At 42.1% G+C, this 25178-nt stretch overlaps 1 protein-coding gene across 1 annotated transcript in view; it reads left to right on the forward strand.

Moving 5' to 3' along the window:
* GLDC (glycine decarboxylase) overlaps positions 1–25178 on the forward strand; it is a 106529-nt gene that overhangs the window by 660 nt on the left and 80691 nt on the right. The window contains exons 2-3 of the mRNA XM_007451457.1: positions 339–417; positions 18514–18649. Of these exons, the coding sequence (XP_007451519.1) occupies positions 339–417; positions 18514–18649 (215 nt within the window). The remainder of the gene's footprint in view (positions 1–338; positions 418–18513; positions 18650–25178) is intronic.

Genomic DNA, 25178 nt, shown 5'->3' on the forward strand with positions numbered 1-25178 from the left:
CGCTCTTCGCGCCTCAAAACCGTATATTTTCCAACCTAAGTCGCCCTGCAGATGAGCTCTCACTTTGCAAGAGAAGGACCTCCTGATTTATCCGATTATCTCCGGTTGCCCACTGAAATCCAACCCGGAGTGGCCGAATCACTACCCCGACTCATTATTTTTTTTCTCCAGTGATTTTTGGTTTGTTCAAAGTTGTTCTTTTTAGAAAGAAACCCTAATTAGACAATTTAAATGAAGTTTCCCAGAAGCCTTTGTATATGCAAAATGCAGAGGTGACTTTTAACTGAGAAGCAATTTCCTCTGCCTTTAGTGTTCACGGATTTGCGTTTTAATTTTAGAGCATTGATGAACTGATAGAGAAGACCGTCCCCGCCAGCATCCGCTTGAAAAGACCCTTGAAAATGGATGACCCAGTCTGTAAGTGACCGGGAGATTCCGCTTGCTCTGGCCTATTTGTCTTCTATGGTCTTTGAAAGTCCAGCTGTGGGTTAGGATTGCTCAGGAGGGAGAATGTTGATGAAAATAAATCAGCGTTGGGTACCGCACGGGGCGGAAGAGGGTGGAATAATTCAGTTCTTTATCTCAGCGTGGAGACAGCAAACTTCCCAGGGGAAGGCAGTGCACAAACACGTGTAGAGGACTCCCAACTTTCCAGGCACCTGTCCCAGGCCATGGTTCTCTCATCCTTTGGCTTGAGAGGTGTCATCACTTCTCTGCAGATCAGGATACTCAGAAGGGAAAAGGAATTGCCTACAGTCATGCAAACAGGGGAGTGACAAAAATAGGAAACCCAGACATCTGGCCTCCTACCCCAAGGTTCTTTATACTACAGTAGCTTTAGATTGTTCTCACATCCACATTTTACTATTTATACCTACTGAAAGGCAGCAGTACTTTTAAAGGCTGAATGATTTTTAGAAATAAGATTCATGCTTGATTAAGAAATCTTAGTTTAACCATAGACTCTCTTAGAATTTTATTATTTTTTATTTATTTTTATTATTTATTTATTTAAAAAAATTCAAACAGAAAGAGAATTTTCTTTTATATTTAAAATATTTTTAATGGTCTGAAGATTATTTGACTTGCATGGACTGAGCAAGAATCCACAAAAAAATTAAAGGCGAATAGGCAGAGCTGAAGAGATTTTTTTTTTTTTTATAAACAGGAAAGAATTCTCATGGTTTTGAATCATAAAAATGCTATCTCTTACTTCTGGAGTCAAGTGAAGAGAAGACAATTCGTTTGTTTTAGGTTTTAGAACAGAAAGGATATGTGGAAGGCAAGCTTTATTTTGTTTTAAAGTATACAACTTGAGGTATGAAGCAGGTCCAGCTCCAGCTGGCTGATGCTGTAACTCAGGGTGTGCTGAGGGCTGCTCCCTTTGTTTCAAATCTGAACCATTTCCCCTGACGGCAGGGACCTTGTTCATAGAAAATACACGCATTTTGTCCAATTGAACTGATTGAGACTTGGGGATAGCTGGAAGCCTTATCTACTTCAGTTTTAGGAAATCAGAATCCTGATTAATCGAATGTTTAGAGTGAAGAGTTATATATTTTTGAAGCAAGCCATCGGTGAATATTTGAACAAGTAAAAGCCCTCCTGAGACTTTCAAAGTCAGGACATGTTAGGTCAGCCCTTTTACCATATACTCTAAAATAAAATGTTCCTGAAGAACATTAGCATCTAGGAACCATGTCAAAGCTATCTAGCCTTTTTTAGTTCAGGTGCTTGTTTCCAGCTGACTAATTTGAACCTTGGGGGATTCCATTTCTCCTCCTCTCCTCTTTAGAAGCAGACTTCTGATAAGTAATTTGCAATTTAAGTGTAAACTTTAAACCCAGCTTCTGTGAGACTTGGGGCGGTTCCATCTGGTTAGTCTGAGGTGACTCAGAAAATATTGCACAGTCAGGAGTCCCCCCTTGCCCTGAAGTGGGCTGTCTCTCCAGCAAAGCTTGCTACTTGGAAGTGTGCTGGGGGCGGAAATGGGGGGAGGGGGAGGGGGAGGTGGTGGTGGGCGGCACAGAAGGCATCAGTGTTTTCCTCTGAGGTGTGCACACGTCATGGGTAATGAATGTGTTCCACGTGAGGAGAGCAAATTGGTACAGGTAACCTCTAGCTGAAGCATTTTCATTTAACAGTGGAGCAGCATTATCCAAACTTGGTTTCACGTGAATGCTGAATGCCTGTGTTCTACTGTAGTCAGGACCAAATATTTGTTCACTGCATACAGAGAAAACTAATAAGAGCTAGTTAGATGAGTCTTAAATCCCTCATTGCTGAGGAAAAAGAAGATTGTGAGAGCTGTAAGCAGCATGGAGATACTTGGGTTAGTTCTTATGCATAACTTTATAATCTCAAATCTTTATGTAGTGCTTACCATGTACTGGGCACTTTTTAAAGTGTATTTCATGTATTAATTTAATCCTTATTACAACCAGGAGGGGTAACTACCATTAAAAACTCTGTTTTAAAGATGAAGAAACCATGGCATACAGAGGGTAAGAATCCTGCTCAAGTTCACCACTGGTAAGCGGTGAAGGCAGAATTCACCCCACACAGACCAGCTGCTGTTCACACTCCAGCCATCAGTCTACATTGTCTTCGTGGTGTCCTCTGCAAGGGGGTGGGTGTATAAAGTAGAAAACTCCTGTCCTGACTCTTCCAAAGCATCCAGTTTACGGGTATGCACAAGGCCAATCACACTGGAATCACTCTGCCATTTGCCAACTGCCCTAGTGGAAATGCAGCGGCAGGCTGAGAGCACAGGTGTGAGAACACTCGGGCCCGCTGCCAGGGCGAGGGAAGGGATGACAAAAGTTCAGGACTAGGGCTGGGTATCGAAGGGTGGGTAGTTGTGCTCTGCTGGACAAGGCTGGGGGAGACTGCTGGAGCTAAAGGGACCAGCTTGTACAGGACAGAGTGGCCTGACAGAGTCAGGGAGGTACAGAGGGTTCAGCTGTCCCGCAGGATGCTCCCCCTCCCCTTGGACACTTCAGGAAGTGCCTTGAAAGAATACCTTGATCATTAGTTGGCTTCACAGTAAGCCATACTTTAGAGAAACAAGCAAAGATATTCAGTTCAAAACCCTATCAGACTCATCTAGTCAAGTGAATTCTCCATCCCTCACTGACATACACAAAGAACAAAAAAAACCAGAAGGATATATGTCAGTGGGAACATTTGTTTCTCTGGATGGTGCCATTATGGATGATTTTAGATTTCTTTTTATTTGTTTGCTTTTTCTAGATTTTCTAGATTTTCTACAATAACTATGTATTTATTTTGTTAATACAAAATTTAAATACTTTATGAACCATGCCAGTCACTTTCGGCTATGATATGCCTCTCTCTCTGTATAGTATTTTCAGTGAAGCCATCTCAAGCGAACCAGACTGAACTAGCCTGTAACTTCACAGAAGCAGGGTTTAAAGTTTACACAAAATTGCACATTGCTTATTGTGAGCATGCTTAGGAAGAGAGAGGAGACACTAAACCCTTTAATGTTCAAGTTATTCAACCAGAATTGACCGGCTGAGCTGTCAGAATGAGACTTTTGATGTCCTTGTGAGAACTTAGTATTGTAAGAGATATCGTTTAGAGTGATTTTAATAAATGGTTAATGGAGGGCAGTGAGCAGAGGGAGAAGGTGTTGTGTAACGCAGCTGCAGGTGGTGACTGTCACCCAGGTGGGGTTGGACACTCTTCCATTTTTTTAAATTTATTTTTGACTGCATTGGGTCTTCGTTGCTGCGTGCAGTCTTTCTCTAGTTGCAGCAAGTGGAGGCTGCTCTTCGTTGTGGTGCACGAGCTTCTCATTGCGGTGGCTTCTCTTGTTGAAGAGCACGGGCTCTAGGCGTGCGGGCTTCAGCAGTTGCAGCACACGGGCTCAGTGGTTGGGGCACATGGGCCCTAGAGCTCATGGGCTTCAGTAGTTGTGGTGTGTGGGCTCAGTAGTTGCAGTGTGCAGGCTCAGTAGTTGCAGCTCATGGGCTCTAGAGTGCAGGCTCAGTAGTTGTGGCACATGCTGTTAGTTGCTTTGCAGCATATAGGATCTTCCCAGACCAGGTATTGAACCCGTGTCCCCTGCATTGGCAGGCAGATTGTTAACCACTGCGCCACCAGGGAAGTCCATGGGCACTCTTCTGAACTGACCCCAAGGACACCTACAGGGCAGTTGTTCCCCTGGCTGTGGACATCAATTACCTTTCAGCTGGATTAAGTCTGTTGTGAGGTGCAACCTGTAAACTCTTCAGTCTCTGACAAATCTCTTCTTTGGCCATTCCTAGCTCCTTCAGTTCCCAGCACATATGAATTATTGTTTCATCTTTAGGATAATTCCAATGGATTTTCATTATACAACTGTGGAAATAAATAAAGACCAGCCAAATGAGAAAAGCAAAGGCTGTTTATTCTGAACTTGCTCTAGGAGTCAGCCTTCTGTTTTGCAGAGGAGTGGGAAGACCACATAGTGAAATAAAGGAAAGGCTTCAGGTGTGCCCTGTTGGCCTGGGCAAGCTGTAGGTGGGCCAATTAAAGCAGGGCTTCCTATATGATTGGTTAGGGCTGCTTGTTTGGCTTTGTCTGGTTGGTCCTAAATTGGAAGCAAGGACCAAGAGTAGGGAAGCTGTCAGTTATTAATCAAGTCCTGGCCCTTTTGGGCCAATTGTTATAGAAGTTATCATTCATTTTCCTCCATTGTCACTGGAGATAGCAAAAGATGGCTTTCTGCAAGTCTAATCTGTAGCAGGCTGAGTTCAGAGGTGGTTTATTGTAGATAGGGGGGTTGGTTTCCTGAGTAGGTTGCTGCAGGTTGTGGGTGAAAGTTCTGTGGTCTGGCTATTCCTTATTTATATGTTTAGACTCTCACAGCAGTCTGTTGTCCTTATATTTTTGTCATAAATTCTTGTTAGGCAGACCCCTGGTGATCTGACTGATACCTTGGACAGTCAACCTATTACCTAAATTGTAAGTGTTTATGGCTATTTACTATAGGCAAGGAACTGTGAGGATAAATGTATGAAAAAACATAGTCACTATCCTCAAGGAGCTTACATCTTAACATAAATTGATTCAGAAAGTTAAAGTGTCCAAGATGTCATAAGAAACATGAATAAAATGCTGTGAGTGTACAGAAGTGATGTGAAATTGGATAGAAAAACGGATTTCTGAAAACAATGTGAAAAGTTGAGGTATATCTTTTCCTGTTAGAAACAAAGACAAAATCTTTACATTGACTATGTTTTCTTTGTGTGTAAATATGTTATTATAAGAAGGGAAAAACTCAAAAAGGCAGCTCCTTCATTGAGAGAAAGAAAATGGCAAAATGCAATGTGTGAAGCATAATTATGGAATTATTTGAGTATTGTTATAGTCTCATCCTGGATGGAATCTTAGTAGAATAATTATGCTGTCAATGATTTGGGGGATTCTGGAGTGTTTTCCAACACCACCGAGCAATTTTCAGTTCTCAGGGGACACCAACTGGTTGTCCTACAATTTAACTCACTTCTGATACTGTCTACCTGCATATAGCATCAGACCTCACAGATTAAGTCCCCCAAAACTGCCCCCACTTCAGATGCCAATCACAAGTTAGGGTTGTCACCTGGGCTTCTGACCAGCAAGCTATAAATTGGACCCCCTCCTCTGGTTCAATTAATTATCTAGAGCAGCTCACAGAACACTAACATTTCCTTACCTTTACTAGTTTATTATAAAGGATATTATAAGAGATACAGGTGAACATCCAAATGAAGAGGTACATAGGGTAGGGTGTGGAAGTGTCCTGAGCACAGGTGCTTTTGCCCCCATGGAACTGGGGTGGACCACTTTCCCAGCACAGGGATGTATTAGCCAGCCCAGAAGCTCATCAAATCTGCTGTTTCTATAGAGCTTGTCCTGCAACCCCTCCCCCCTTTTCCCAGAGGTCAGTTGCTTGGCCTGAAAGTTCCAGCCCTCTAATCACTTGGTCTTTTTGCTGACCAGCACCATCCTGAGGCTATTTAGGGACCCCACTCTAATCACTTTATTAGCAGATACTCAGGTGTGCTCAAAAGGACTTGAGTATGAATAACACAAGATACTCTTGTCACTCAGCACATACCAAAGACCAGAGATATTTCTTATTATACTACAGGGATATTTCAGAAAAATATGTGGTGGTATATCCTGATAAAAGTGGAGAGGTGAAAATATTTATTTTAAAAGAGATGAACCCTAAAATAAATTGTGATCAGTTTTTTCCCCTTCCTTTTGAAACTAGAACACCAAATGAGAAATCTCAGTCTTTGTAAAGTATCATTTTTAAGCATTAACATGTTTTGAACTATCAATCTAAATAAGGATGTAAACTGAAACAAGCTCAAATTACCAGAAATTTGAGTTTATTTGGGAATAGCAGAGGAATTGCAGTTTAGGAGACATGTGCCGTAGAAGCTGCAAACAAGTTATTGAGGGCCTGGGGCAGGTTGTGTTTGTGGGCAGGGAGCCCAAAGAGAGGGACATCCAGCCAGAACCCAGCCAGTAAGTTCATTGGCTTGAGTATGGAGAGATTCTTGGTGGATGTTCATTGGTCCGGAGATAAGTCTCAGTCTTCTGTAAATCAGGCGTTTATAGGAAATCAGTCTCTCAGTTCTTAAGTTCCGTTCTTCTGAGGGAGCATGTGTGAGATTCTCCATTTCATATCCTTGGGTTCCATTTTTTTTTTTTTTTAGTAGTCCTTTTTCTGCTTTGTGGACGGGCCACGTGGCTTGTGGGATCTGAGTTCCCCGACCAGGGGTTGAACCTGGGCCACAGCAGTGGCCACCAGGGAACTCCCCTTGGGTTCCATTTTGGATTGAAATCCTTTCACAGGACTTGCTTATTTTTTGACATGCAAGGATACAAACATGCTGACATATGGTGATGAGGGGCCAAATAGGTCATGTGATTGAGACAAAGAACTTAAAATGTAAAACAACTTTTTCCTCTTCATCTTGTTAAAGGATCATGGAATTCATCCAGCACCATCAAAGATTTTATGTAAATGGAATTCTTTAACAATATTTTTAAAAATTGGCAAAGTTACTGTATTAGTTATCTCTTGCTTTATAAGAAATTACTACAAAACTGTGGCTTAAAACAACAATGAACATTTATTATCCTCACAGTTTCCATGGGTCAAGAATCCAGGAGCAACTAAGCTAGGTGGTTCTGGCTGAGTCACTCATGAGGTTGTTGGTCGCACATCGGTGGACGCTCAACCAGGGCTGGAGGAGCCACTTCCGAGGTGGCTCATAAACATGGCTGGCAAGTTGGTGCTGGCTGTTAGCAGGAGGCCCTGGTGCCTCCTCACATGGGTCTATCCACAGACTGCTTGAGTGTCCTCACAACATGGTAACTTGATTCCTGCAGAGCCAGTGATTCAGGAGAGAAGGAAAGCCAGGCAGAAACTATTCTTTTTATGACCTAGTCTTGGAAATTCTATAGTATCATTTATATCATATGCTGTTCATAAGAGTGAGTCACTAAGACTGGCCCAAATTCAAGGGAAGGGGAATTAGTTTACACCTTTTGAAGGGAGGAGTGTAAACAAGATTGCAGGCATATTTTTTTTTAATAGACGTTCCTTTTTAGAGCAGTTTTAGGCTCACAGCAACGTTGAGCAGAAAGTACAGAGAATTCCCCTATACCCTTTGCCTCCACATATGCACAGCCTCCCTCATTATCAACATCCCCCACCAGAGGGGTACATTTGTTACCACTGATGAACCTACATTGACACATCATCATCACCCAGAGTCCGTAGTTTACATTAGGGTTCACTCTTGGTGTTGTACATTCTGTGGGTTTGAACAAGTGTATAATGACATGTATCCACCATTATAGTAGCATACAGGGTGTTTTCACTGCCCTAAAAATCTTCTGCATAGATATTTTAAAAACTACCACATTCATCTAAATTAGCATATACTTGCTATCATAAATTATAATGAATTTTATCTAACTTTGAAAAGTACTCAATGCTATCAAAATAAAATATACAGTGCTTTAAATATGGTATTACTCTTGAGGACTATTGAGGTACATAGGGCCATTTGCCCATACACTAAATGCCCCAACCTACTCCCCTTTGTCACCATTGGGTTATAAGCCACTATCACCAAATCTATGTCTACGGCCTCCTCCACCTACTTTCATTCCTTGAGAGACTTCAGTGGAAAATACAATACTGCTTTAGGCACTGAGGGTGCAAGAATCAGGAAGTAAAGGGTGATAAAGATATGGTCCCTGACTATAGGTTAAAACTGATAGGGAGATAGATACTGAATAGCTCCTTAGGTCTGCAAATAGGATGAATGGTTTAGCTGAGGTTATGGCATGAGCAGAGGCTTGGAAGTGTGGACATGCCTCAAATAACCTAACCTGGTTATTTGAGGATGGTGAGTAGACTATGTGTGTAGAATATTGAGCTGCAGAGAGCTATGGAAAGCAAGGTATGGAGGGCCCAAAGCCATGATAAAGGATTTGTTTTCCTCTACATAATGGGGAGACATTAACAGTTATTACAGAGGGAAGTGACATATTCAAACTGTGTTTTGCAGAGTGCCTCTGAGATAGAGGCAAGGAGACCAGCTGGGAGATTGTTGGAGATTTTATTTATTTTTTAAATTTTGGGCTGCCTTGGGTCTTCGTTGCTGCGCAAAGGCTTTCTCTAGTTGTGGTGAGCGGGGGCTACTCTTTGTTGCGAAGCACAGGCTTTAGGCACGTGTGCTTCAGTAGTTGTGGCTTGCGGGCTCAGTAGTTGTGGCACACGGGCTTAGTTGCTCCGTGGCATGTGGGATCTTCCCGGACCAGGGCTTGAACCCATGTCCCCTGCATTGGCAGGCGGATTCTTAACCACTGTGCCACCAGGGAAGCCCAGGTGGAGATTTTAGAGGTGAGATTTTAAATGTGTCTACCAGGAAGCAGTCACCAAGATGATATTAGATATGTAAGAGTGGGAGCATGAGAAGGCAGGGGAGCCTTTAGACTGTGATGCAGGTCTGACCCTGGTGGAGGGGGAGAAGGGTGGAAGAATTGTGTAAGAAGAATCATAGACCGCAGGACAGATCTAAACAGTTTTGGTCAGACTGAGCAGAGTCCTTGAACCAAAGTCACCCATCAGAGGATCCCACATCTTACAGGAATGGGTCTGCATTAGTTCTCCTGCTGGGCTTAGTATCAATAATTGCCTGGGAGCAGCCTGTGGGAAGTATGGTTTTGGTACAAACATGGTGGTCGGTCCAGAGGGGCAGCAGGTAGGACTGTCAGTCAGTTTCTAGGCTGAGTGTCTTGGGTTGGCGGAGATGTCATTAACGGAGAGCAAACAGGGAGAAGAGGAGGGTCCTAGACGAAGACGAGATCATGGGTGTTGTTTGAGCAGAACTGAATTTGAGGTGCTCAGGAGCATGCATTTGAGAAAGCTGAATCAGTAGTTGGAAATAACGAGTCTAGAGCTCAGGAGAGAGATTAGAGATGGAGTTGCAGATTTAGTGAGTCTTCTGAATGAATGAATGAGAATGTGTGAGATTTCCTATGGATGAAGTATTGGGAAGAAAGTGGAAACCAGGTTATTGGGAAATAGAGCATGGAAAAGGACACAGGCAGAGCAGCCTGAGATGAAGTAATCCAAGAGGCCAGAGGTTACAGTTTAAGTCAGGGGTTTGTGGACCTCAGTGTCATATTCTGGACCTTTCTTAGGCATAAGAGAGAAGAAAGTCCACATGATTACATAAGGACACTCTGAGGTGGGAGGAGTTTAGGGGCTGCCTGTCTGATGATCTAAGTGAGAGGCAGAAAGGGTGAGACAGAGCATTAGAAAAGTGAGAAAGTGATCATCTGGGTAGTGAGGGGCCTAGATCACCCTGCATGGAAGACCTGCTGAGATTTAATGGCTTGAATCTGTAAGGTTTGCTAGGATCCCCTCACCCAGCATCATTTAGTGACCTGGGAGCGGGAACAGAGAAATGGGGTGTCTGAGTTTAGCTTAGTTTGAGGATTGGTAAAGTCAAGTGGCCAAGGACTTCCAAGGTCCACACAGGCTGGCTGGGGTGGGAGACAGGTGAGGCAATCCCATCCGTCCACATTGGGATTGGAGCTCAGTGAGCACCTTATGGGAATGGGCGTGGGGGGCCTGACCTGCTAAACCTCTGAGTCAGCTCGGGAGCCTGAAGGGGGGTGGCCCACAACGAGGTTGTGTGCTGCTTGCAGGAGGGTGAGTGTTCTGGCTTCTATTCCTTATGTCCTCTTTTCACCCCACCAAATGGCACTGTGCTTTGCTTTTAGAAATCTCTGTTATATGATGTGTGAAGAACTTTGGTCTCGTTTTGACTGCTCAGGTTTGTTTTACTTGTTAACCTGAAGTATTTTAATAAAAATGCAAACTGGGAATTTTAGTAAGGATTCTCGATGTCCATATCATCCAATGTACTAACTGATTAAACAGTAAGGAAACAAAAGTTTGGAAAATATGAAGTTATTGTAGGCACTGTATTTCACAGGACTTGCTTAATAGCTGCAAGTTTCCCTTTAGAAATGTTTCTCTGAAGCTCGTGCCTTTAGGGATGTGAGAACCGTTTGCACATTGATTTGTCATTGTGGATTCTGTGATAGGTGAGTTATTGTGAATATTGAGCTAACTATATGTGGGAGTTTAGGTGAATTTTCATTCACTTGTATTTTCTGAGCACCTAGTATGTACCTAGCAACCACTATGGCCCTGTCCACAAAGAGATTATAATTTAGTTGGTGAGATTCTGGGCTGGATTACAAATTTCTCCATGTGCCTGTATTCCTTTGATCTGTAAAAATTCTCTCTTTCCTGCAAACATGTTAAATTGTTTAAGTTGGACTAAATACATATTTGTCCCTTCTTGTTCTTGCTCTACTGGCCATGACAAGCTACTCACAGGGCAGCAAAGAGGAAAAACAAACACTCCAGGACTTCCACTCTGATTCTCATTTCAAATTGACCATTTGGAACACCGTAGGTCAACTGGTGTTCCGGGTAAATATTATGAATTGTAATGTTTCTCTGTACACTTCTTTTGTAAATGTTTATAGATGGAATGAAAAGGGGCGGCTGACGAGGTCTCCCACAGAAAGTAGTGTGACCCAAGTCCCAGAAGTAAATAACAGACATGTCCCCACTACCCCGCCATGGGATGCTCTTCTGGTTTTCCTACAGCTGCTATAAAGATCTTGAACCTGTATATCTCTTGGGTGAGCAGGCAGAGCTCTAGGGACTGCTCACTCCTGTGGAGACAAGGGACCATGGAGCCATCAGAAACACGAATTGGACGTGCCTTGGCCCCTCTTGGCTGGAAGTGCCTGGCCAGGGGTTCTAATTCCCAAGACTCATGAGGGGCTGGGTGAGCTGGGGTATTAATTGGCTAAGCAAGAAGATGGGAAAGAGCCTGGCAGGATTAGGGTTGGGGGGCCAGAGCCCCAGGTCAGGCCTGTGTGGTGCTGCCTAGACCACATCCTGACGTATGGGGTGGGCGCCCCTCTGCCAGTCTTGAAGGGTTTTCAATTCAAAGAGTTTCCATGTCATTATTCTGCATTAACGAGCTTATAGATTGGTTTGCCTTCCTGGACTGAACAAATCCTATAATTCAGCAGACTGTGGTTGTGAAACCCTCCTTTGCTAGGGAGAGAAACTTGACAAATAAGAGGGAGTAGGGTTTAATGGGCTGGGTAAGTGGGGTTAAGCCATGCTTAAGACCACTTATTTATGGGGGAGGGAGAGAGGTGCTGCAAATGATTAGGCGAAGTTAGAAAAAGGCTACACATTAGGATGGAGTTTGTAGGCAAATTCTGGCTTCCACTCAGGAAATCAGAAAATCCTGATATGTGTTATCATCCATGGTTTGTTTATCTTGAGACCCCGGACCCCCCACCCCCACCCCCCGCCCACCATGGTTCCTGAGCAGCTTTGGCAAGAAAAATGCTAAAGCAGTCTCTGTCCTCACATTCTAGCCCCAGCTCTTCCCTTCAGCCTCTGGCAGAAAAAGCCCTTTCTGGGAAATTCAAATACGAGTTTCTTGGTTTTCAGTCCTGATGATTTCCTTAGAGTCCTTTTCTGAGAATCTTGCAAAGCACATGAAGGGCAGGGAGTGGGAGGGAGGCTCTGTTGCTGGTTGAATGGCTGCTCCATGCTGGGTGTTGCTGGGCTGCCTGGGAAATGCTCTGTGGACAGCCAACCACTGTGGGGACAACAGATGTCTGCACACATGTATTTCACAAGCAGGATTTTGTTCTGGGTGTAACATTTTAACTCAATTTAAATTTTTTGAATAACACAGGCATATTATCCAAAATTCAAAAGCATGAAAAGATATACAGGGTAAGCAAGACCCCTTCTCACTGATCAGTTTCTTAAGAATCATCCCAGAGATATTCTGTTAATATACAACATATCCATATATATTTATTTTTTAATATAAATGGTAGAATAATATATACTCTGTGGAAACTTAGGCATAATATTTTTAGATTGTCAGAAAAGCAAAAGCAAAGCATGGATACATTTTTCCGTATAATTGTGGAAAAAAAAAATTGTGTCGTGTGTTTGGGAATGGGTTAAGGGTGGGGAACAGTGTGTGTGTGTGTGTGTGTGTGTGTGTGTGTGTGTGTGTGTGTGTGTGTGTGTGTGTGTTGGGGTGTAGCAGGTATCTTGACCCATATAGCCTATAGCCTGCCTGTTTATTCTGATGACATTCTCCTACTTCTTGTCCAAGTTCACATGTATGGGAAATTAAAACCTAGGCCTAGAAATTTAACAGCTAAATCAGCTTATTCCTACCAGAAAGTATATTTGGGGAAGTGGTTGGTACAAAATTCTCCTTGACGTTTTAGGTGCAAGTGACAAGGGAGTTACTATTGGAAAGGCTCTTATATGGAATTATGTAAGGAGGAAGCATTCATTCTGAATTCTGAGAAGCAGGAACATTGTGAGACCCACCTGTAGTTTCTTAGGGAATGGTGCCCAGGTCACTGAACTCTGTTCTTGGTACATTAGGACCAGGGCGTTATGCAACGTGCTGAGGTAGAGGAATAAACAAGGTCAGAAGCAGGTATTTATTCCACAAGAAAAGAACTTAACTGCTTAGATCGCTAAAGGACTAAGGACTTTCATGGCTGGGAGGGCACAGTAATGCAAGGTCTGGCTGCTCTTTGAGGCTGTAGGCAGACATCTGCAGAATGACAGTTTGTCTCCGAGTGTTTTGTTTTTATTTATTTATTTTTTTCATTGAAGTATAGTTGATTTGCAATGTTGTGTTAGTTTCTGGTTTGCAGCAAAGTGATTCAGATATATATACATATATATATATATATAGTTTTTCATATTTTATATATATGTATATCTATCTATCTATCTATCTAGATATAGTTTTTTATATTCTTTTCCATTATGGTTTCTTACAGGATATTGAATATAGTTCCCTGTGCTATACAGTAGGACCTTGTTGTTTATCCATCCAAGTGTTTTTTAATGGACATTCCGTTTCTCATTCTATCTCATTTCCTCCCTGGTTTGTTTCATTGTCCTTCATATTCAGGAAGATAGTTGCTGGAATTGGGCCTGTTAACAGGAGGAAGCTGTTTTTGTCAAGTTGGAGGGACAAGAGTGAGGAATGTGCACTGCTGTGGGGCTCACTCTGGGGGGAAGCTGATCATTTTCCTCTCTCCTCTTTGTTCACATAGCTTTCCTGGGGCTGTGCTGCCCAGGGTTTGGATGACACAATTGACTTTTTAAAATGCTTCTCTTACTACGTAGGTGGAAAAGACTGCCACTTTGGACTTAAGGATCCCACCCTGTTTCTCTAGAAAGGCATTCTTTTCCAAGGGAGAAAGGAATCTAACTCTGTTGTGAAGCACAGTGGTGGATATTGCATGGTTAGGATTTGGGCTTTTTTTATTTTTTGCGGTACGCGGGCCTCTCACTGTTGTGGCCTCTCCCGTTGCGGAGCACAGGCCCCGGACGCGCAGGCTCAGCGGCCATGGCTCACCGGCCCAGCAGCCGCTCCGCGGCTTGTGGGATCTTCCCGGACCGGTGCACGAACCTGGGTCCTCTGCATCGGCAGGCGGACTCCCAACCACCGCGCCACCAGGGAAGCCCCCGGGCTTTTATTTAGACCAGTCATGCCCCAAAACTTGCTCTTAGAGACTGCTTCTGCTGTGCTCCATTTCAGAGAGGCTCAGTGGTGACCTCTGATTGTGGACTTTTCCCTCTTCTCCCCTTTTTTCCATGTCCATTGGATCTTGGCATTATTTAACATAGTAACTCAAACTCTGGGCTCCTAAATGTACTAGGTTGGCTCTTCTGCTGATTGGACCAAAGTCAGATTTCATTAGTAGGTATGAGAAATGGTGACCAGTGAACAAACATTAGAAATAATCCAGACACTCATTAAGTTGTATTTTTGGGGAGTGTTTTTTATTAAATGTGACTGGTAAAGCCTGAGGTCTAGACTTTTTAAAAATTTATTTATTTATTCCCCCATCAGGGAAACCCCTCCCCATATACTTTAAATCATCCCTAGATTACTTATAATACCTAATACAATGTAAATGCTATGTAAATAGTTTTAATACAAGGTAAATTCTATGTAAATAGTTGTAAATATGATGTAAATGATATGAAAATAGTTGCCAACACTGGCAAATTCAAGTTTTGCTTTTTGGAACTTTCTGAAAATTTTTTTTCCGAATAGTTTTTATTTTTGGTTGAAATCCACAAATTTGGAAGCTGTGGGTCCTGGAGGGCCTGCTGTGTTTGTATTAGCTCTATCTGGGTAGGGGCAGAGCCCACAGGTGCTTGGAAAATTTGGTCCCATAGGGACTAGAGTATATTTGTTATAGGATTATTTGGTTGCACCGGGTCTTAGTTGCAGCAGGCAAGCTCCTTATATGTGGCATGCGAACTCTTAGTTATGGCATGCATGTGGGATCTAGTTCCCTGAGCAGGGATCGAACCCCGCCCCCTGCATTGGGAGCATGGAGTCTTAACCACTGCGCCACCAGGGAAGTCTCCTCTGTTACAGGATTAAAAACTTGTGTGTCTCAAGTTTGAACATTTTTATGCTTCTGGGTCTTATCTATAATTAATTTTTTTGCTCTTCTTTTATGCTAATTGGCCTTTAAATTTTTTCAAGTGTTTTATCCAAGTGTGTAGGACGTTGGCAACTCTGAGGGATGATGATATGTATTGATATATGGACACCCTGAACTGATGTGGGATGTGGCAGTGGGTTCCTGGCTAGTCTGCAGTGGTGAAGGCATATGGACAGGATAGGCTGCAGAATGGATGAGAAAGGAACTGGGCTCTAACTGAAGCTCTTTCACTGGGCACACGAACTTGTACTAACATCCTCAGCCCTGCTGGGAGGTATGAGAGAATGGGTTTTCTCACAAAAGGAAGAATCAGGTTCCTCCACCATTCTAGCTGAGAGTTTAGGGTCTCCAGATAAATATCAACATCTCTCGTAGCAGCCATTGATGTTTTATGTAACTGTTTAGGTACCTGGGGTTAGGACTTAAACGTATCTCTTTAGAGGATACAGTTTAACCCTTTAACCCATAACACTCCCTGGACCATCCCCCTCCTGGACTATTGTGCTGGCCTCTTACCATACCCCCTGTTTCCAGAGTCTCCTCTCTGACCTATCCACACTACCAATAGAATTATCTTTCTGTAATGGAGAAAAAAAATCATATTACTCAATACTCTATGACTCTGAAAGGTTAAACTCTTAATTTGACAAAGTCCTTCAAAGACTGTTCTCATTTGAGAGCTGGACCTTTTGTCCTCATGGTATAATATGGAACAGGGACCTGTCCCTCTTGCACAGGATCTTAATTGAAGCTGGCCTTGCTGAATTGGGTGCGGGCCAGGCACTGCTAATTTCCCCTCCTACTGGGCTTCTTAATCACTGTGCCCTAAGAAGACTTTGGGAAGTGATTGGATTTCTTGCATGATTGTTCCTAAGGATGCTGTACTTGCGTATCTCCTCAGATATTGTTTTATTGTACTTTCACCTATAGTTCCTAAATCTGTGGAAGAAGGTAAGATTGTCCATCATAAGGCAGTAGGGTTGCATTTACCCATGAAACCGAAACTTGTAAACTGATACTTATTCCTCTCTTTTGTTAGCCTAGTCTGGCAAAATGACACATCTCTTGTGAATTTATTTACTGTGAAAGCAAGTGGGGTGGGAGGGTAGGATGGAAGGTGACAGTGTTTACAATGATGATAAAGAAGGTTTAATGAGAATAACAGTCACAGAGTTCAGTAGAATTAAAACATCGTGAAGCATCTTCCTAGCCAGTTTGCCATTTTAGAGATTGCTGAACCTAGATTTGTAACAATAAAATCAATAAATTCTAAGATTTAGTGACTGAGTCCCTAATTTTTTTTTTTTTTGGCTATGTTGGGTCTTTGTTGAGGCATGAGGGATCTTTTGTTGTGGCACGCAGGCTTCTCTCTAGTTGTGGTGTGCGGGTTTTCTGTCTCTAGTTGTGGCGCACGGGCTCTAGTTGTGGTGCTCATGGTCCAGAGCGCGTGGGCTCTGTAGTTTGTGGCTCATGGGCTCTAGTTGAGGCGCGTGGGCTCAGTAGTTGTGGCACATGGGGCTTACTTGCCCCGTGGCATGTGGGATCTTAGCCCTCCAACCAGGAATTGAACCTGCATCCCCTGCATTGGAAGGTGGATTCTTTACCACTGGACCACCAGGGAAGTCGCTGAGTCTGTAAGGTCTTAAAGGGGGCAGACATTTGCCTAAGTAGTTAAATCTCAGTTAAATTTTAGTAGCATGATTTAACTATATGCAGAGGGACAGAGAAAGAACCAGGTAAGGTCATTTGTGTCTAGAAAGTATCTTTCAGTATAAGTGCTATACATGTAGCAGATCGAAATCTGGCACATTCAGGAAAGTGTGGAAGCTGGAGTTAGGCTGGGTAGCTAATTTAAAACCGTGTAGCCTTAGGTGAGTGGTTCTCTTCAAGCCTTAGTTTCCAAAGAGATGTGGAAAGCATTTGGTACAATTCCTGGCAAAGAGTGAGTGCTCAAAATGTCAGATGCTGTTATTACATGCATGACCCCAAATAGGGTCTCATCTGCATCCGAGGACTTTTATAATTCCTCCTTAATTACCTAGTTCCCTAATGAAAATGCTGGTTAAGACTTTCCTGGTGGTCCAGTGGTGAAGAATCCGCCTTCCAGTGCAGGGGATGCAGGTTCGATCCCTGGTCAGGGAACTAAGATCCCACACGCCGCAGGCAGCTAAGCCCGGGCACCACAACTATTGAGCTCACGCGCCTCAATGAGAGAGCCCGTGTGCTGCAAACAACATAGCTCACGCTCCCTGGAGTCCGCACCCCACAACTAGAGAGAAGTCTGAGTGCCACAACTAGAGAAAAGCCCATGCGCCACAACAAAGAGCCTGTGCACTGTAACGAAAGATCCCGCATGCCTCATGCCTCAACGAAAATACCATGTGCTGCAACTAAGACCCTGACGCAGCCAAGAAAAAAAAAAACAAAAACAAAGGGGGGAAAAAAGGAAAATAAATAAATGTTAAAAAAAAAAAACCCTGCATGTGGATCTTTTGTCATAACTGATATTTTTTCTTGGTTGGGTGAAGGGCCTTTTATAAGTAGCCCATTCAGTGACACACAGGACAAAGTGTCAGAATTAGCACGGCAATTTTATAGAAAAATGTAGGTCATGTGTTATTTAAGACATACCAGCTATTGGTATAAGGCAATTTAAAAGGGAAAACAGGGCTTCCCTGGTGGCGCAGTGGTTGAGAATCCACCTGCCAATGTAGGGGACACGAGTTCGAGCCCTGGTCCGGGAAGATCCCACATGCCGCGGAGCAACTAAGCCTGTGCGCCACAACTACTGAGCCTGCGCTTGAGAGCCCACGAGCCACAACTACTGAAGCCTGCGCGCCTAGAGCCCGTGCTCTGCAACAAGAGAAGCCACTGCAGTGAGAAGCCTGCATGCTGCAATGAAGAGAAGCCCCCACTCGCTGCAACTAGAGAAAGCCCATGTGCAGCAACGAAGACCCAAGGCGGCCAAAAATAAATAAAATAAATTACCGCCCCCCCCCCAAAAATGAATAAAAGGAAAAATATTTTACCAGGAGCAGAATTTTTATTTGGTGTAAATAAAACGTGTGAAGGGAACAGAAGAAAACTGGAATGAGGCAGGTGTCAAAACTGGGAAATTCTGACAAAGCCAAAAAAACAAGAGCCCAAAAAAATTATGAGGAACCAACCTTGAGGAGTAACTGAGTGCTGTTTGGGGATTTTTCAGGTTCCTGCATCTAGTACTTAGTGTTGCTGAGAGGATGATTCTTATATTTTCCATATAGCTGTTCTCCTCATGTCAATATTCAAACAAAACTAGGGCTTTAAACTATAACTAGAGTTCTCTTTTGAGACATTTTCTCTCTGTAACATTTCTCTCTTTCCCACAATCAGGTGAAAATGAAATCCTTGCAACTCTGCATGCCATTTCCAGCAAGAACCAGATCTGGAGATCATATATTGGCATGGGCTATTATAACTGCTCAGTGCCACAGACAATTTTACGGAACTTACTGGAGAACTCAGGATGGTAATGTATTTCTTGATGAAAAACAGGAGTGCTGTGATTTGATTTGCATGACTCTTTCTGTGTTCCCACTCCCCAAAGCCTCAGAATTTGCCCACTGACACCCATACTCTAGTGCTATCCCTAACCTGTAGGAACCTACCTGGCTTTCTCTGGCTTGGGAGATTTCCTTACTCAAATGTAGAGGACTTAGAAGCTTCTTTCTACTTTTATTCCCATAAAATAATCTAGAGCTCAAAATTGTGGATGCTGGGCATCTCTTCCTCTTGCTGACTCCATGTTTGTTCTCAGTGAGCGTTTTTGAGCAAGATATCAAACCCGCAGGTGGGCAGATTCAGGGCTTTATTCTTTGGAGACGCTAGGATTTTAGGCTGTCTGAGATTACTCAGTGAGTCAAAATCTTGGTCCATTGTCTTCTCTCAGGATTTTAGGAGCTACAGTTAATTATACCCCCCTCCTCTGCCCCCTGTGGCAAACCAGTAGTCTGGGTTTATGACCAACTGAAAAAAGAAGACATTGTATCAGGTAGATGGAGATGAAAATGTTAGCTTTATTACTTAGCACTTTGTAGAGAAAGAGAACATGTGTATTCTGTGAACAGGCTCTTCTAGAAACAATCAAAGACAAGGCTGAGCTGTTAATGCTGTTACTTGTTCTGCCTCCACCTCACCTATCAGGTAACTCGTTCCTAGTCCTCTAGGGGGCGGGGTAGGGGGTGTTCTTGGCCCTGCCCACTCTGGCTGCCACAGGTTGTGCAAAATGAAAATGTTTCTCCTGCACTTGAGGAAAACTTCCATGCTATCTTGCTTTTCCATTCCTGTTTGCTGTATGATAGAAAGAAGGAAACAGAGGTTCACGTCCTAGTGTACACTAAACAAGAAAACACCTTGGGTACTTCTTAACGGGCAAAGACCATGGCTTCAAAGGTGCCTGAGAGCAGATCAGAGCATCTGCTTCTTCTGCCCACTGGGAAATATTGTCTGACTATGGAGGAGGAAAGATGGGGACCCCTGGGCCTTTCTTTCTCTTGTTTTTGGATCAGTGCCATTGTATACACCAGCATCTTTGAATTGAAACTTTATTTCAACTGATAACCTTATCTCCAAAGGAATGTGTGCACTTACCATCTCTAGTGTAGAAACAAACCAAGCCTGGGAAGGCTTTGATACTTCCTGGGTAATTTTTTTTTTTTTTAAGTTGGTTGGTGTACGAGGTAAATTTAATTTTTAGTAGGACCATTATTAAGCAAAGACAGAGTAAGTGATTGCCTCAGCAATTCAAAGGTATTTATAGCAAGATGCAGAGACTATCTTTTAGGTTAGCATATAGAAAAAAAATCAACTTTAGTAAAGGGAATGTGGACCGCCCATGGGAAAGCACGGAATTGCCTCCTTTGAAACACTAAGTACGTGCTCCACAGCAATATATCTTAAACATTTGCTGAACACTTCACATCTGTTTTAAAAATAGGTGTTATTTAATAAAATTCTGTCAGAGTTAATTTGAATCAAGCGACCAAAATTCTCATTTCAGTATAATCGCCTCATATAAGAAGCTGTCCACCTGCCATCCTATGACAGACTATTGAGACATCTGTTAGTCCATTTTTTTTCCTCGAAAACAGAAGTAAGGGGCTTCCCTGGTGGCGCAGTGGTTGAGAGTCCTCTTGCCAATGCAGGGGACATGGGTTTCTGCCCCAGTCTGGGAAGATCCCACATGCCGCGGAGCGGCTGGGCCTGTGAGCCATGGCCGCTGAGCCTGCGCGTCCGGAGCCTGTGCTCCACAATGGGAGAGGCCCCAGCAGTGAGAGGCCCGCGTACAGCAAAAAAAAAAAAAAAAAAAAAAAAAAAACCAGAAGTAAGTGCCTGCCTGAGAAGACTCAAAGCTAGCCCCCAAATTTAGTATTCTACTCAACTCCTGAAGATGAGGTCTGTGTCTCCCAGCTTCTGTGGTTGGGTAGGAGCCTAACTTCTATGAGCACCAGTTAGCAAACCCAGATGGGTTTCATGTGGACGGCCCCCTTCCTGTTTTTGTTAATTTTCATTTCCCAGACTCTACTGAGTCCCTGCTCATTCCCCTCCCGACTCCCTCATTCTCCCTTTAAAACATCTAGTCACCTCTAAAACACACACACACACACACACACACACACACACACACACACACACACACACACACACAAACACACAGCGAAATATGCAGCCCCATCTAAGATTACAAACTTTGTCAATTTTGACATTTTAGAGAGTAAACCTGATACCCTACGTAATTTTAAACTTTGCACAAAGTGTTCTTAGTACTAGGAATAGAGGTACTGTTTTGACTACTTACCATATGTGAACTTACACTCTGAACTTACACTCTGTTTGAACTTACACTCAAACAGCGGTTTCTGTGTGTTTGAGTCTGTGAGTGAATATGTGTTGGGCCCTCAGCACAGCGGGCCTTCATCTGGGGCCTAAAGCCCAGACCTGTAGGTCTGAGGACCAAGGCATGTATGTAGCTCAGGGCATAGGTTAGACTGGGTGGGAAGCACAGCGCCTTTGCATCTTTTGTCTGCTTTTGCATAGGTGCAAAGGTAGTCCTGGTTGGTGAGGGTGTTTGTCCTAGATGCAGTGATGCACGTCCCATCATTATAGAAGCCACATCTGTTGGCCTAATCACTCCTGCATTGCTTTTGGTTTCAGTATGCTCCGTTTCTTTATTAATAGGAGAACAGGAATGAACTGTCAAAGAAGTAGTTTTTCTGCTTTGTGTGTGTGTGTGTGTGTGTGTGTGTGTGTGAATGTGTGTGAAGGTTTTTGTATTGCTGAGGGCTTCTTTTCCCCTGGGGTATTGGTAAAAGTTTGGATGGTAAACTCCAAGTTTGATTTCAAAAGCAAATGGCCTGTCTCCTCCTTCTTACAAAACAAGCCTCCTAAGTACATGAACGGGCTGCAGCATTCCAGCCGTCTGAATACTGGCCAACTGTCTTCGCTCTTGGTGGCCGCACAGAATATTCACCATATTGCTTCCTGGCTGTGAGTGGATATGTTCATTTACTTTAGGATCCGCCAGTTTTGAGAGGGAGACAGTGTTGTTCTTTGCTTTTCAGTTCTGGTTTTAGGGTGCATTTTAAGTTTTGTTCCTTTGCATTCTCCGAAAGCTGATCTGAAACAGAGGGTGATACTGACCTTGCCAGCCCTGATAGGGAGGGCTGTGCACATGAGCTTGGGTAGACTTCACATTATCACCCTTCTGAATGGTTGCCATAGAGATGGAACCAACAAATTCCGGTGACGTGAGGTGAAAATAAATGGGTAACATAGCCTCCAGAGAATACAAACATTTGGGATCTTACAAGAAGATTTACATTAGGCCTAGAATATATTTTATAGGGTCTACTTTTTGAAATTTTTGATTGCTGATAATATCAGTTAACTAATATCAAAACACTTACATTGCCCTTGTGACTATTTCTGTTTTGTGTAATGTTGGCACTGGGATTAAATTAGAGAATCTCATGAATGTTTGTCTTCCTGCAACTCCCCCACGCCTTTTTTGGTTAACATCGTAGAGAATACTGATTATTTTGGAATAAATGTCAATGCCATGTTGAATATATCATGCATCCTTTTTGAACGGAACAGAATGCCTTCTTGGATATGCAGATACTTTTTGGTTTTTAATATTAAAATATATCCAGAAACAGAAATCAATTGAGTTAAATATCAGTTGGAACATACAAGTTGTAGATTACAGACATTTTCTTGATCACTGTTTTGCCTGGGGCAACTAAACCCTTTTATGCAGGATGGCAGGCCCTGTGCTAGCATTTTTCTCCTGAAAGGAGGGTTTATTTAGTATCTCCAGGCTTGAGACTCACCAATCCGTGTCCATTAGTAGATGATTTTTAAGACCATTTATGTCTGTTTATTAGTGTAAAAAAAAAAAGTGTGGATTATAAAAGAAGTTTACAAGTAAAAGAAGTAGGATCATGTATTTGTCATCTTTGCAGGAAAAGTTTTAAAACTCTCTCCTTTTAGCAGTGCTAATTAGCATCAGCCTAAGCTTGGACTTTGAGCAAGGAGAGAAAGGCTGAACAAGGGAGGCGGAATATTAAATCCCAAAGTCTGTGAGCAAAGGAATAGCATGGTCTCAGGTATGAAGGACTGTGTTTGGGAGGTTTGGGGCTTTTTCTTGCAGGTAACTGGGGAGCCATCCCCATTTGAGCAGGAAAGTCAGATACATACATTTGCACCAGAAATATTAGATAATTTCCTATTTTAAGCACTGTGCTAGGCTAGTAAGGTATCAAAGGGGTGGATATAGGATGTCGGAAGGAAGACTAATGGCAACTGGTCATCATTTGGGCCTAAAAAAATCTGGAGTTTTTACCTTGAGAATTGGCATGATAGTGGTAACTTTGAAGGAATAAGAATATTTAAGAAAAGAAACTACCTTCTTTGGCGATCTGGTTGGAGGAGGGATAGGGAATGTGATGCTGACATGGGATGTGATGAATTTCCAGAAAGAAATTGTTTCCAAGTAGAAATATCTAATAATATCTGAATAGAAGTATGAATAAATCCTTTGGGAGAAGTCTATGAGTGTTTAAAAAAGTTTTTCTAAGACCGGAACAGAGGATAAAAACTTTTCAAAACAACCAGCATTTGGGAAGGACTTTACCATTTCCAAAATGCTTTATGTATGTTAATTGGACTTGAGTGTTAAGATAATATCCAATATGGGTGATGTTATCTCCATTGATGGCCAAGAGAAATTGGCAGGGAGAGGTTTAGTGACTTGTCCCAGTTCACAGGTAATAAATTAGAGAATTTAGTTTGACACCCAGAGCTTCTTAGTACTTGGCATTGGTGAAGATACAGGGAAACCTGTGAATCACTGTATTACTTAAGGGAATACAGAATGGTGTGAACTGTCTAGAGAAAAACATGGCATATGTACCGAAAGATTTGAAATTGATTATTGTACACCTTATGATTTGAAATTCCATATCTAGGGATTTATCCTAAGGAAATAATACAAAGATAAGGATGTTCACTGTTATGCTATTTCTAATATTTAAAAACCAAAAGTAATATTCAACTTGAGGGGAATTTATCCTAAGGAAATAATACAAAGATAGGAATCTAGGAATTTATCCTAAGGAAATAATACAAAGATAAGGATGTTCACTGTTATGCTATTTCTAATATTTAAAAACCAAAAGTAATGATCAACTTGAGGGGACTTGTTAAATAAATTATGATAAATGATTTAATAACACATAATCAAATTCATATTTCTGAATAATATTTAAAGTTATTAGAAATTGTCCATGGACTAATGTTAACAGAAAAAAAAATCGAGATGCAACTTTATACAGAGTACCATCTTACTTGGAAGTATGATTGTGATGTCAAAAAGAGACTGAAATTAATTAACCTAATTGTGGTGGTCATTTCACAAAGTATACATATATCAAAACATCATGTTGTACACTTTTAATATACACAGTTTTGTGAATTATACTTCAATAAAGCTAGAGAAAATAAAAAGAATGTATATAGAAAAGTCACAAATTAACAAGAAAAGGGGCAAACAACATAACAGAAAAATGAGCAGAAAAAGAAAAAGAAAAAAAGACTGAAAAGAAATGTACCTAAATGTTAACTATTGTTATCTTGGAGTTCTGGGATTATGGGTGATTTTATTTTCCAGTAGTTATCTCAATTTTCCAACTTTTTACAAAGAGCATGCACCACATAATCAGCAAAAAAAGGTTGTAAACATGTTCCTGACACACAGAAGATGGTCAGTAAATGGTAGCCAATGTCTTTAAAAATTAGAACATATAAGTAAAAATTATGGTTAATCTTGCCACCCAGAGAAAATCACTGTTTACATTTTGGTTCACGTTTTTACAAATTTACAAAAATAGGATTGTAGTATTTTACACTTTATTTTTTAAATTAATGTGTCATGAGCATCTTCTATGTCAGAAAATATTTTTACATATCATTTTCACAATCCGTTGTATTGTATGCATATTGTCTAATTTAATCATTTTCCTTTTTTTTTTTTTTATTTTTTATTTTTATTTTTTTAACATCTTTATTGGGGTATAATTGCTTTACAATGGTGTGTTAATTTCTGCTTTATAACAGAGTGAGTCAGTTATACATATATATATGTTCCCGTATCTCTTCCCTCTTTGTCTCCCTCCCTCCCACCCTCCCTATCCCACCCCTCCAGACAGCCACAAAGAACCGAGCCGGTTTCCCTGTGCCATGCGGCTGCTTCCCACTGGCTATCTACCTTACGTTTGTTAGTATATATATGTCCATGTCTCTCTCTCGCCCTAACACACCTCACCCTTCCCCCTCCCCATATCCTCAAGTCTGTTCTCCAGTAGGTCTCTGTCTTTATTCCTGTTTTACCCCTAGGTTCTTCATAACATTTTTTTTTCTTAAATTCCATATATATGTGTTAGCATACGGTATTTGTCCTTCTCTTTCTGACTTACTTCACTCCGTATGACAGACTCTAG

The sequence above is a fragment of the Lipotes vexillifer genome, unplaced genomic scaffold, assembly GCF_000442215.2.
Source record: "Lipotes vexillifer unplaced genomic scaffold, Lipotes_vexillifer_v1.1 scaffold260, whole genome shotgun sequence".
In the NCBI taxonomy this organism is placed as follows: domain Eukaryota; kingdom Metazoa; phylum Chordata; class Mammalia; order Artiodactyla; family Lipotidae; genus Lipotes; species Lipotes vexillifer.